Here is an 11979-nt window from a genome sequence, read left to right as displayed (position 1 = left end):
AACAAAACCGCAAATGCTAGCTAAGGGGATGAAGGGGGGGCAAACAGAATGAGAAAGAATTCCAAAGCAAAACGCCCAGGGTCCATGCAATAATCCGAATACCAAACCAAATGCTCGCTTGCCAGACGCAAGATGCCACGCTCTCTACAGCAATCAACAACGCTCACTCGCCAACACCATTACTATCCCCCAAGTGCTTCTCCTACCAGCTTACAAAGCACGCTTCTGGATGTTGCACTTCTTCAAGCACTCGTCAACCCCAAGCGCAATGCTAGCAGGAATAGCCTTGCGCACGCGATCGATATCCGCACCAGCGATGCTCTGCCCAAACGTAGCAGCGATAACATCGTCCGTCAAGGCAAAGGTGCTATCCGCAACTTGTCCGGTGCCGAAATCCTCAGAAGCGAAGCTCGCCACGAACACGGCGTCGCCGCAGTCCGGGTTGAACTGCGTGTGCAGAGAGCCCTGGTAAAAGGGGGTCATCTGGAAGGGGCCCAGCTCGGTGCGGATGGCGCGGCGGGTCTTTCCGTCGGCGGCGAGGACGACACCGTTCTCGGGCGTCATTTCGGTGATGAGGCGGCCTTTGACGACAATCTGGAGCTCGGAGGAGCGGGGGTGGACGTGCAGGGTGTTCATGCCGCAGGGGCCGACGCGGCCTACGGCCATGCCCGCGCCGGTGCCGACTAGGGCGGGGAAGGTCTTGCGGTTGGCGGCGACGAGTTCGCCTCCTTTGCCGGGGTTTTGTTGGGGTTGGTTGAAGTCGAAGATGAATTGCTTGTCGTCGGGGAGGAGCTTGAAGCGGTCTGCGGCGCTGTTTCAAGTTGTTAGTATGTTGAGGAGAGGGGGAGGAGGTTGAGAATGAGGGTAAGGGACTTACGTGTCGGCGAGGAAGAGCTGCTGGGTGAGGGACAGAGTGGAAGTGGGAGCGGGAGCGGAGGTTGTCTGGCTGCTGTAGGGGGCTGCGAGGGCCGAGGAGGCGAGGGCCAGGGTGAGGGCGACGGAGCTGGTTGTGAAGTACATTTTGAATGTGTTCTTGTTGCTTTGGACGCTTGCTAGAGATGACGATGCCGAAAGATTGCTGGTCAAAGTGGGAAAGGAGACAAAGTAGAGGAGACTCAAGGAAAGATGAGATGATGTTATTATGCGTTCACTGTGTGATGAGATGCAAGAGAAGAAGCCATCATCAGAGCGGGATTTGATGTCTAGTTATATACTGGCATCCCATCTATTGAATGGGATGAACGTGAACAATTCAAGTTTGGTGTGCATAGTCTAATTTGGGATGGCTTCCAACTTCCAGGTCTCATCCATCGTGGACCAAAAGCCATCCCGCATGGTCTTGGAAGATGGCTAGGCTTAGCACTCGACCAACGTTCGGCTCAACTCACATCCTGTCCGCAGCAAAAAAAAACCAACTCACTCGCTAGCCCAGCTAAGGTAGCCTTTCAAGATGACAAGACCCAGACCAAAACGGACAGACACGGCTCCCACGTGCCATGGCTCACAAAGTTCCTCCTCGGGAGCAGTGTAGTCCGGTAAGAATTGACAGGGCTTGGAGTTCTTTTTCCTTCGTTGTCAACTTGTCAGCACTAGCGCGGAGTTGGGTCGTTGCACTAGGTATGTACATCGGCCACGAGGTTGGAGAAGCAGGATGGAGGATGGGGAATGTCGAATTGGTAATCCCGGTCGACGTTTGTTTTTGGGGGAGTCGGGAGAAATGTTTCCTGCGGCCGCGGGTCTCTGATCCAATCACACATAGGCTCAGCCCTGAGTAGCGCCACTGAAGATGCCTTTTCATTCGCTGCTGCGCTTCTCGGAGACCGCTACCCGGGCCCCACATGTCGGCTGTGCAACGTGCACCCGCCAAACCCTCTCCCTCCGGCGCTTGTTGTCTTTCTCGTCCCAACCTAAAAATAACGGGGGAAGAAGACAAACAGGATGCATATGTTGTTCTGTTTATTCATCCCAAGAAAATTTGTTTGACACGAAACGAATGCCATTTCGTTTCCTCACATACCCTTGCACCGAAGGATGTCCAGCAGGGTCGTAACCCGGCCGGTCGGTCTTGTTTCCCTGATCTACGCCTCGCGGATCAGTGTCGCTCCGGGTCAGGTGGGATGCGACCACGTGGGCTTGGACAGGCACCTGTGATGTTGGACAGGATTGCTGTTCATATGTTGTTGTCTCCTTTCGCACGGCGCCGGCGGATATTGTTATTTTTATGAGCTCTGATTGTTGGCAGCTTTCACCTGCGGTATGGGCACCTTGGCCAACACCCAGAGTCAAGACTCCATAGCAGCTGTCTACGAGATGTGAACTCGACCCTGCTGTGAATGCTAAGTGTTTGGGTCCTTGTTCGGATCTTTGGGTTATTGGCAGCAGCCAGTAGATTACACAAATTACCATGGCCAAGCTTTACAAGCATAGTGCTTATCGGACCCAGGGAAAACAGCCGGGAATCCGAATACAGTCAGACTTAGGAGTTGAATTAGAGGGATGTTCTTCAGTGCTCCCTCAGCAAAACCCTGTGGTGTCGGCTCGGTCGACACCGAGATGACGACGACGCTAGACCGGTGGATCGGTCCTTCACCGACAAGAATCTGACGCCCTACCCACAGAGTCTCCATTGTGATCTGGGAAAGAGACACCCACGTACCTATTGGTTCCTCTGGCTTGAGAAGAGCTGGAGCTTATCCAATCCCCTCTGGGCTGGGTCCGGGACCGGCGGTTTCCGAGCCTAGCGGGAGGGGTTCACAATTCCTTCGGGATATCGACTTCCATAACTGCGTCGGTCAGCAAGGTAAGGTCACCAGCTTGCCGGTACGACCGAGACATGGAATCCTACACCGAAGAGAGAGTTGTATTGGTCTAGGTGTTACTCACCTTCGACCCCAACTGAGGACGCCTAAGTCGCTCATGCAGACATGACCCGTCCCCAACCCTACAATCACCACATGCGACCATACCCACTGGAGAATTCGGGATCCCGTCCGCTCTCCCATAGACAAGCCAGTGAGGGCCAGAGTAGTAGTCAGGTCGGTGACGACTGGCGAATGCCTGGTGTTGCATGTATTTTGTGATTTTGTTTTTGGTGAAGATAAGTTATGTAGTTCAGGTAGCGTGCTCTGGGAAAAGGCCTCTCTCCGTGTTGCGATTTCTGCATCACTGAGCGAATACAACCTTTCTTTAGTACACAAGAGAAAGTTGAGCAGGGGACTTCTTCAAATCATGCAGCCTTTCTTGCTAGAGTTTCTGTCACGGCTACTCCGTACCTATATGCTAAGCTTCATACCGAGTACTGCAATGCTATGTTTGATCGAATACATTTATGCTCACTTTGATATCCGAAACTAGCTATTACGGACTTTGATCTCATCATCATGCATACTCTTCATTTGCTCCAGAGATGGGTCATCCCCAACCCATGACCCTCCCTGCGCATCACCCTCGAAGAGCTGGGCGTAGACCTCATCTACGTTCGGTAGCAAATTGCCGGCCGACTTCGTGAATCGATCGAGTGCTTTCTGGAATTTTTGGGGTTTGGCCTCCCTGTCAACGTATGCTTCCGCAATGTTCTCAATCTCAGCCTGTTCTTGTGTCAGTCCTAGTCATCTGTCCCACAGGGGAAAACGTTTTATCGAGCCGTACATTTAGAGACGAATACGCCACTGCGGTCTTTTCTTCGACTTGGACGTAGAGCCGAGCAGTGGAAGTCTTGTCAATGATTGCCTTGAGTTTCGCAGCCTGTGCGTCTTCTCTGAGACTGGAAAAGAGTTCCATGGCCTGTGGAAAACAAGGTCAGCATGTGAACAATGGTGGAAGGATTTGCTATGCTTACCCCAAAGATAACCACCGCTGCGATGAGTCCATACTGTCAATCATCATATGATTAGCACATAGCCATATGAACACGCGCCCATTCACAAAAACTTACGATGCCAGCTCGCGCAAGCCCTCGAGCTGCAGCAATCGCCTCGGCCCCGATGATCTCTTCCTCCAACATGCCCGCCCGTACAACACTTAGGGCGTCTTGCGCAACGATTTCCTCAGAGGTAAGTGCGATTCCGCTTTGTTCTTCAATGATTGGGATCTCCTCCGCAGTTCCAATCTTGAACTTCTCAGTCAAGTTTGCAATCTCTATTTCCCCGTGTCAAGTCTATGAAAGAGTCTGATTCGGTTGTGTTTACTTACCACTTGCGGACATTTGACTGTTCGAAGCCGCCAGCGCAGCTTGGGATGCCTCCAGAGCCACAGCTCGTTGCGCAATCGCTTCACAAATGTCAGCTCAGGTATGATGTATCAGGACTTTCGTCTCGGGTGCCTCACTCCTGGCGTATGCGTGGCCAATCCTGGTGAACGCTTTGGACTCCAAAGCCAATCCCTTCCCTATGGTAATGTTAGTCTTGCGGCACCTCTTTCGGTCGTTGCCTCTTTTTGTGTACTTATTTGGGATACATAGTGTACTGTGACACCGTTAGATGTGCCTTTGCGATCACCAATTATCAACAGAGACTTACAAGCAAGGAATGAAGAAACAGTCTTGCTGAGGTAGATTCCAATGTCAACGAACTCTTTAGCTCCTCCAGTGAGCAAGTTTATCATGCCATCGGTTGGCTTCATCTTGTCGAGCTCCTGGTAAGATTGAGTGTCAGTATTTTCTGGAGACCGACTCGGCTTGTGATGTAGCACTGATTTACCGCCAGGAAAGTATCCGCTTCCTTCTTTGGAAGCTCAGCAGTGACTTGTTTCACCAGATCATCGATGCTGGAGAGACCTGCTTTCTTGAGCGCAGTCTGTGTGCTCGCGTAAGCCTGTTTAGCATTCGCTGCAAACTCTGCCTGATATTTCTCCGTACTTTTGTCCCGTCAATCTCGACTCAATGCATCTTCAAAGGAGGAAAGGGAACGTACGTCTGTTGCAGCAGCCGAGTGTGCGTGATCAAGGTCTCGCAGCGCTTGACGGCTTTCTCTTTGTTTACCATGTTGGCAATTGATTTCAATGCCCTAGTCAGATAGAGAGAGAAAGTATGCAACTCGAACACTGGCCACAGGAATGAAGTTTCGAGAAGATGCGAACAAACGTGAGAATGCTTTTGAGGCAGATCCGACAGTGACCAGTCAGCTAGATATGTCGACGAACATCCAATAATAGACAAGAGGTCTATGACAGTCTAGATCAACAATGTCCTTTCAGGTCTAAACATTGGTTCAGCTTGTACATGCGCGTTTCTGTTGAGTACAACCTCCGATGGATTGTGATCTAAAGTTTCGCCAGCAAGCTGATATTCCGTGGCTCGCTCCAAAACGCTCGAACCATTGGCCAGGGTACTATCACGAGACTATCTTATTTCTCGCCAGGTAGTCTCAGCTGGCTCTAGTTGATGATGGGAAAGTGCCGAAAGAGGCACGTGGAATCCATCTCCTTGAGGTCTGGAACATAGACCTTTTGGTTTTCGGCCACGTACAGCCAATAAGGTAGAAGCCTGCCTCCGATACCCATGACACAAAGCCACCTGAAGACGGCCAGCAGAGAAGGGATGAGGATATCGAGGGCTTACTAGAGAGCACTCAGTAGCCCTCCTTAGCAAATCAAACGCCAGCGCACCCGCCAATTCACCATAGTAAGGCACTTACACTACCAATACCTACATAGGTGATGTCAAGGTAGCTGTAGGGGGGGGGGGGGGCAAATTGTCGATATCCCTGTCCTTAAGGAGCCGGATCACCGGCGGTGCCGTCTACAACATGCTGTTATCCTCACCAATACTCCCAACTAACTGAAGTAGCGGCTCAGCCGCGACAAGGGTCCAGGTTTGGATGCTCTTCAGCTGGCGATCTAGCCATTTTGGTACACAACCAGGGTAATTAGTTCGTTCAATCGGCAGTCTAGAAGCCCCAACTGCATCACCCCATTTCGGCCTTCGTCAGGCAGATCGATTCAATCCCTTTTTGGCATGTTGTCTTTCCCCAGTAGGTAACTCGAGACCGATCGCTGTGCCCGACATGCGGGTTCTAGACCGGACGAACTACTCACAATCGCATCGTGGCAATGAACACGATCTAACTCATCTTTGACTTCAGCTTGGAGTTGTTGTCAGCTGAGCTATGGTAGTCTGTTGATGGTCTGGGGACCGACGGTCTGTTGCTGAACAAAAGTGGTTGATTGAGCGAAACACGGCAATTGCATGATCCCTTCCTGTTGTATATAGCCTGCGACTCGGCACTCATATTTCCTCATATTTCCTCATAATTCATTCAATCCTCAGATCAATCCCAAATACATCTCCCTCAATCTGCTCTTCGAAACTCAAAACAAGACTCACTCTTCAATTCGCCCACCATGCCTGACTTTTCCATGGAATTTACCAACGCCTCCAAGACCGTATTCAGTTACGAGAGAGGGGACTATCCTGCCGATCCAGTCGTTGACACCATCAACCAATCTCCGGCCAAAGAACTCGCCAAATTCTCCACCGAGACCTACTCATGGTCCCAGGCTGCCTCGAGCATCGTCTCCTACAATGACGGCTCCTGCCACTGGAACGACTCGGCCTCTGGCCAGTGGTTTGGCGTCAAGATCCATGCACCCGTCCAGGTCTTCATGATCGGCACCGCACCCTATTACCAGGTCTCGTACTGGACTGGCAACGAATCGACCTCAAAGAAGGACTGGTTCACACCTGTCAACGACCCTTCTACCGTCTACGATTTCCCTTCAGATGTCAAGTGGAAGATCAGAATCCATCCCACTGCTGCTCATACGACCCTGCAGCTGGCCATCTCGATCTCAGACAAATAGTCATAGTACACGATATCATAATAGAAAACATTCATAAATTTGTTGTGGTCACTACTACGAGGGGCATCTTATATGCTGATTCAATGCCGAGGATGACATTGTGTCGAAAGTGATCTCTGGACATAAGCGGGCGTGCTTCGTTCACTCTGGTGATCCGGATGGTCGTTTGCTGTAGCTTGTGCCTTGATGCTGGAGGATACGCTGAGCATTAGTGAGAAGTCAGCGGGCACTGCCCTTAGACATAAGTTAGCGCCCGCTAGACTGCGACGGAGTTTGCCACCTTGACCCCTAGAAACGCCGAGGTATCGGGACACTACCCCGCTGAAGACTTCTTAATCGTGAGTTTGCAGCCATTTTCCACACTTAAAGCACTGACTATGTCGAGAACCGCCGTAAAGTGGAGCCCGGCATTCCGCTGCGGCGCGGCCCGCCCCAGGGTCCAGGCCCCAGTCCCCTGATTATTGCCAACGAACCGCGCGGTCTTGGTTCTGCCACATGGTTTCTTTGCGTTCACGGATGTATCCAGTCTAGAACCATCCCAAACCTCGTGTACTACTGATCTATCGACGGGAGGCTCGCCTTAGTTGGGATGGTGGGTGGCTTACGCAGTCTTGACCTAGTTAAATCATCAAAAATGGCAACGCGTCGGGCAAAGTGGAGGAGCTGAAAACCAGGGTTGCTTTGCTCAGAGCGGCTGAACAGGCCCAGAACATTTCCGTCCCGTCTGGTGACTCGTGAGGATATTTCCTGTCGATTCACGCGCAATGGCTCACAGTCGCAAAGCAGTGGCCGACGACATAACGCGAGAAAGGGCTGTCACGGATACTGGTCCATAGACCGGATGTCTTTGGAAGCGCCGTGTTCAAAGATTGCTTCGTTAATGGCCGACGCATCGGTCGTGCTTCGAAGCAAGACTATATAAACCGTATCGTGCCGTCAGAATGTCTTTGACACCAAGATTTGATCTGTGCAGAACAAAATCTCAAGCTCAACCAATACATCCCCAGAACCTTTCATACATCAATCATGCTCGGCTACGAAGAGGCTAAAGAACGCTCGCTGTACCTAATCGTTCAGACTCAGGTTATTCAGGACGAGTAGGCTTGTCCCCTGACTCTTGCTGTTGGCATTATTGACGTCTTGATGTCTAGTGTAAAGGGATTCCAGGATAATTTCTTCAAGCTCTGCCGTGCTGCCAAGGAGACGGTCGAGGCCACCCTCAAGAAGAATGGAATGAATAGCATGGAAGAGCTCTTCAATAAGGCAATGGCTGAATTGCCCAAGGAGGAGGCTGAGAAGTACAGAAAGGTGAGCCAACTTCTATATTTTGGTAGCGACAAAGGAGAATACTAACGTTCAAGGATAGACAATCGAGGAGCTCAAACCCAAAGGTGTCTTGGACATGATCAAGCATCCGGAACTGAGGGACGCTCTTGATGCAGCAATCTGGTTGGGAGACTTCGTGGCGTCTATGGCAGCCTGTGAGTTAACTTTTCTACAACGTGGATTATATGGATGGGTCTGACAGTGATTATAGTTTCATATGCATCGAGAATCAGTGAGAACAACTCTACGTATATAAGTGGCATCTACTAACGATGAACAGAGGCCGGATTGCAGCTTGAATCGGAAGCATTTGCGAAATTGGGCCCATCGTATTCTAGAGGTAAACACTAAACATCTATGGGAAGAACCTCATGAGCTAACTATCGTCAAAAGTCGCCGTTAACAGGGCCATGGCGGAGGAGGCAGCCCTTGCGTTTAGGGAGGCTGCATCCGGGAAGCTCACTACGGAGGGTAAGTTTTTGGGAGCTGAGGCGGAGTGGACTACATTGACTGACAGCATATAGCGTTCGCGGCCCTCGCCAAGAAGTTCAATGAGCAGACTGGCAAAGAGATCTCAACCGTTGCCGAACGGCGTATGCTCGAATGGGATGCAGAGCAGCTTTCAAAATTTTCTGCAGCCGAGGAGAAGCTCGCACTGAATGGGTTGAGTGACGCAGAGAAGCTCGCGGCTGAAACGGCAGCTGGGGCCAGGGGGATGGTCAGAAGTGGAATTGTAAGTCTTCTATTGTCTGGTTTTTCCTGTGACCTTGAGGTTGTACCCTAATACGATTGCATCCAGTACGGGTTGATCGCAATGGCCGTTATCATGGGTGCTACTTGGGCTTATAGGGAGTACCAAGAGCACCAGATGGCCGAAAAGATGAAGGACGGAATCCAGCAGCTCGCCACAGGTCGTCTCTATGCTCACCAGGCCAAGCTCACGGCGCAGGCCTATACATCTCTACCTGTCAGTCCCACATTGACCTATTTGAGAGACTTTGATGCTGACCTTTGAGCGCACAGACCATCATTGAGGATATTGCTGACGCTTTCGATGAACACGATACCCAGGAGCTGAACAAGAAGCTTGACAAGTTCGTAATTAAGTCGAGAAAGCTGGTGCCGAGTGAAGACCTGAAGGCTAGCTTTGACCAGCTTCGTGAGGGCGACAAGGCGCAGAACCAGAAACTTGGGGATGATCCTGAGCTAGAGGACATTATCAGAATACATAAGGAGAAGGCGGAATCGCTCAAGCAGACGAAGTAAAGCGATGGCGCTGGGATTATGCGTCCATGTCCAAAGACGCTCCTTTTGAGTGATAAAGCCTATCTTATTTCAGAAGTTACAATTTCGCGAAATGGCTCAAGTTTTCAGTAATGCAGGAGAAGTAATTGCCTCAAATAGCTTGAGTAATAATCAGATCGGTGGCACCTGGTGAATGCCTGGTGTCACATGCGTCTCTTCTTTTTGACTGTTACTCCGAGTGGTCGAGATATTCCCAAGTTGTGTATGCTGTCACGTCGCAGTCAGTATGAGTCATATTGTATCTCGGCTGTGTAAACTATCGGAGCATATAACTTGAAGATGGGTGCACGTCAAGTCTCCTGCAAGTTGCAACATCACAAGGTTGATATTAGTGATTTGCCTCCACACCTTTGAGCGTGTAAGTCCCGGCCTATGATATCAAGTGAGCTTTACAAATACTAATCTATCCTATTCCCAACGGGCCTCTTTCCAACCTTTACAATTCCGTCATACACGTGGGACATGTTTGCTTCCTTCCACATATTCTCAACTAAGGAGCGCAGAGACTGGGCATCGTCCTCAATACTAAGAGCTTTGGTAGTACGGTTGTACTTGTCCACCAGGGCCTCAAGGAAGCCAGAGTTTGCGTATAGGTCGGTTCCGGCGAAAAGGCATGCAGGAAGCCCATCTCGTTCTCCAAGATATCTGGCGGGCACGTGACACCCGCGCGAGCCATGAGCGCAGCTTCGATGCCTAATGGCCCGCCGTGGCCCGGGTGAATCTACTTCGTCTTGGCGTCCGTCGTCTGGAAAGCCACGAGACCGCCTGAACTTGATGCCGCGAGCCCCATAGCGGACGCGATGGTCGCGGCGTCCCAGCTGAGGAGGTTACCGACCGCCGCCGCCATGGCGAGCTGTCCGTTGATGGCCGGGTTCTTGAAACCACGTTCGTCTTCTACTGAGGAGCATGATGCGAGGCCGATTCGCGCGCAGCCTTCGTAGCCTGCGGCGAGAGCAGTGAGGAAGTCCTCGCCACTGGTGTTTGTGTTTCGAGTGGAGGCGTAGACTAGCAGAGCGGGGAGGACAGAGGAGGACGGATGCGCGTTCAGCACGACGTGCTCGATTTGTAATGCACCGGCTGCAATACCGTTGAGATACATCGCGCCAAAGATTGTGGTCTCTGAGCCGTCTATGGCTGCGACTGACTGGGGTCCGCCGTTGCCGTGGACGGTTGAGTGCCTCCGTCGAAGACTTATAGACAGGTTTAACCATGTCGGTCAGCATAGCTGTGATGATGTCGATCACGAGAATAGGAGGAGTGCCGTATAGGCTCTTTGGCAGCGCTTTAGAAGTGAGGCTAGCTGCGAACCTCGCCAGGTCCATCGTGTAGTTTCCTGAAGCCATTGGGATTGGGCTCTTGCTTGGCTCAATGACAAAGAAGTGGCATCAAATCAGTAGTAAATACTGGGAATAAGGATCTTGATAAAAAAAAACTTGAAAATGCACTTACTTACCGTAGAGTCGACAAGCTTCATATTATTTATTATACCTCTATTGTACGATGATGATAAGATGGCTCGACTGGCCTGGAGACGGATTCGGAGTTTTGCCGCAGCCCTCACCCGAAGACGGCGAATCTCCGTGGCAGAGATCTTACCCGGTGGTAGGTCTGAACTGATCTCTCCTGCATATATGGTGACTATTGTGACGCCCGACGGATGATGTCTTGAGTATCATTGAGGAGACTTTGGTGAAAAAATATAGACTTACAGCCCAGTGCTGAGACAGTGTCCTCTCTATCAAGTATCCGTAAGCGAGGCCTTGCGTTTCTCAAAAGAAACCAAACTCGGGCGCAGTGTCTCTAGTCAGGGATGATGCGGTAAGTTCAGTCTGAATTGTCATGTCTGAGATATGTGTATGAGAGAAGTCTTCTGTTGTGTCATTGGACTATCCCTCCTACACCTTTGACAAGATACTCATCAACAAACAGTGGTCTCCAGGGCTCTCGCAGAGCATACAAAGCAGACGTGACTAGTCTGCTATCCGCTAATTCTTCATGTCGTCCAATAGACTTAAAAAGTCCAGTAGAACCCGTTGCGCGGAACGAAGCCCACCCAAGCACATTTCGTTGCGCATGGAGACAAGACCACCGAGCCGGATAAAGTCCGCAGCTGCGCTGCGCGTCTACTACCTAAGAACCTAGTCGTATCATTCAGCCACGATCTGACTGTGGATTCAAGGTTTTCGTTCCGCTGTACATGGGAATTGGGTTGATGCGACGAGGATCGCGGGTGCTGAGCCGTATGACGTGCAGTCTTTCGAGGATATCTACCCCCATATCCCTATAGTTGGACCTGATTCAAGTAGCAAGGTCAACGAGCCATCCCAGGGATGAATTTGAGGGATTGTTGAGTAGAACTAGCTAGTCCATGACAAATGACCAGTCGCTTTTTATGAGTAGAGATAAAATAGAGCAGATGAAGAACACGAGTGGTTGAAGAGACGTGTTGAACTATTGGTTGAGGATGTGTGAGTCACAGCTCCACAACCGAGCGGGATATGGGTTACAAGACCATCAAAATTTTTCATCAACAAGCCTGAGCACAATAGC

The 11979-nt window shown here is 50.9% G+C and overlaps 6 protein-coding genes across 6 annotated transcripts; 2 read left to right on the top strand and 4 right to left on the bottom strand.

Annotated features, from left to right (window-relative positions):
- Positions 1-210: 210 nt before the first annotated feature.
- CABS01_04570 (cupin) lies at positions 211-1020 on the bottom strand (the record flags this gene model as incomplete). Its single annotated transcript, XM_060537941.1, has 2 exons — positions 211-811; positions 878-1020. 2 exons carry the CDS (start codon positions 1018-1020, stop codon positions 211-213), a joined length of 744 nt encoding a protein of 247 aa, XP_060389603.1.
- A 396-nt stretch (positions 1021-1416) lies between these two features.
- Positions 1417-2406, bottom strand: CABS01_04569 (uncharacterized protein; the record flags this gene model as incomplete). Its single annotated transcript, XM_060537940.1, has 3 exons — positions 1417-1567; positions 1936-1952; positions 2014-2406. The coding sequence occupies 3 exons, from the start codon at positions 2404-2406 to the stop codon at positions 1417-1419; spliced, it is 561 nt and encodes a 186-aa protein (XP_060389602.1).
- Positions 2407-3350: 944 nt separating this feature from the next.
- Positions 3351-4981, bottom strand: CABS01_04568 (uncharacterized protein; the record flags this gene model as incomplete). The annotated part of the gene is made up of 9 exons (XM_060537939.1): positions 3351-3587; positions 3649-3783; positions 3839-3871; positions 3935-4137; positions 4192-4269; positions 4327-4386; positions 4518-4632; positions 4698-4800; positions 4911-4981. 9 exons carry the CDS (start codon positions 4979-4981, stop codon positions 3351-3353), a joined length of 1035 nt encoding a protein of 344 aa, XP_060389601.1.
- Positions 4982-6339: 1358 nt separating this feature from the next.
- CABS01_04567 (uncharacterized protein) lies at positions 6340-6798 on the top strand (the record flags this gene model as incomplete). Its single annotated transcript, XM_060537938.1, has 1 exon — positions 6340-6798. The coding sequence occupies one exon, from the start codon at positions 6340-6342 to the stop codon at positions 6796-6798; it is 459 nt and encodes a 152-aa protein (XP_060389600.1).
- Positions 6799-7824: 1026 nt separating this feature from the next.
- Positions 7825-9390, top strand: CABS01_04566 (uncharacterized protein; the record flags this gene model as incomplete). The annotated part of the gene is made up of 9 exons (XM_060537937.1): positions 7825-7895; positions 7950-8106; positions 8165-8279; positions 8336-8356; positions 8405-8464; positions 8518-8595; positions 8649-8857; positions 8924-9091; positions 9148-9390. The coding sequence occupies 9 exons, from the start codon at positions 7825-7827 to the stop codon at positions 9388-9390; spliced, it is 1122 nt and encodes a 373-aa protein (XP_060389599.1).
- Positions 9391-10150: 760 nt separating this feature from the next.
- On the bottom strand, positions 10151-10772 carry CABS01_04565 (uncharacterized protein; the record flags this gene model as incomplete). The annotated part of the gene is made up of 2 exons (XM_060537936.1): positions 10151-10573; positions 10638-10772. The coding sequence occupies 2 exons, from the start codon at positions 10770-10772 to the stop codon at positions 10151-10153; spliced, it is 558 nt and encodes a 185-aa protein (XP_060389598.1).
- Positions 10773-11979: the final 1207 nt, after the last annotated feature.

Source organism: Colletotrichum abscissum (genome assembly GCF_030869225.1).
Source record: "Colletotrichum abscissum strain IMI 504890 chromosome Unknown Scaffold_9.1, whole genome shotgun sequence".
Classification (NCBI taxonomy): Eukaryota; Fungi; Ascomycota; class Sordariomycetes; order Glomerellales; family Glomerellaceae; genus Colletotrichum; species Colletotrichum abscissum.
Note: the sequence above shows the minus strand (reverse complement) of the source record. Positions and strands in the feature narration are given on the sequence as shown.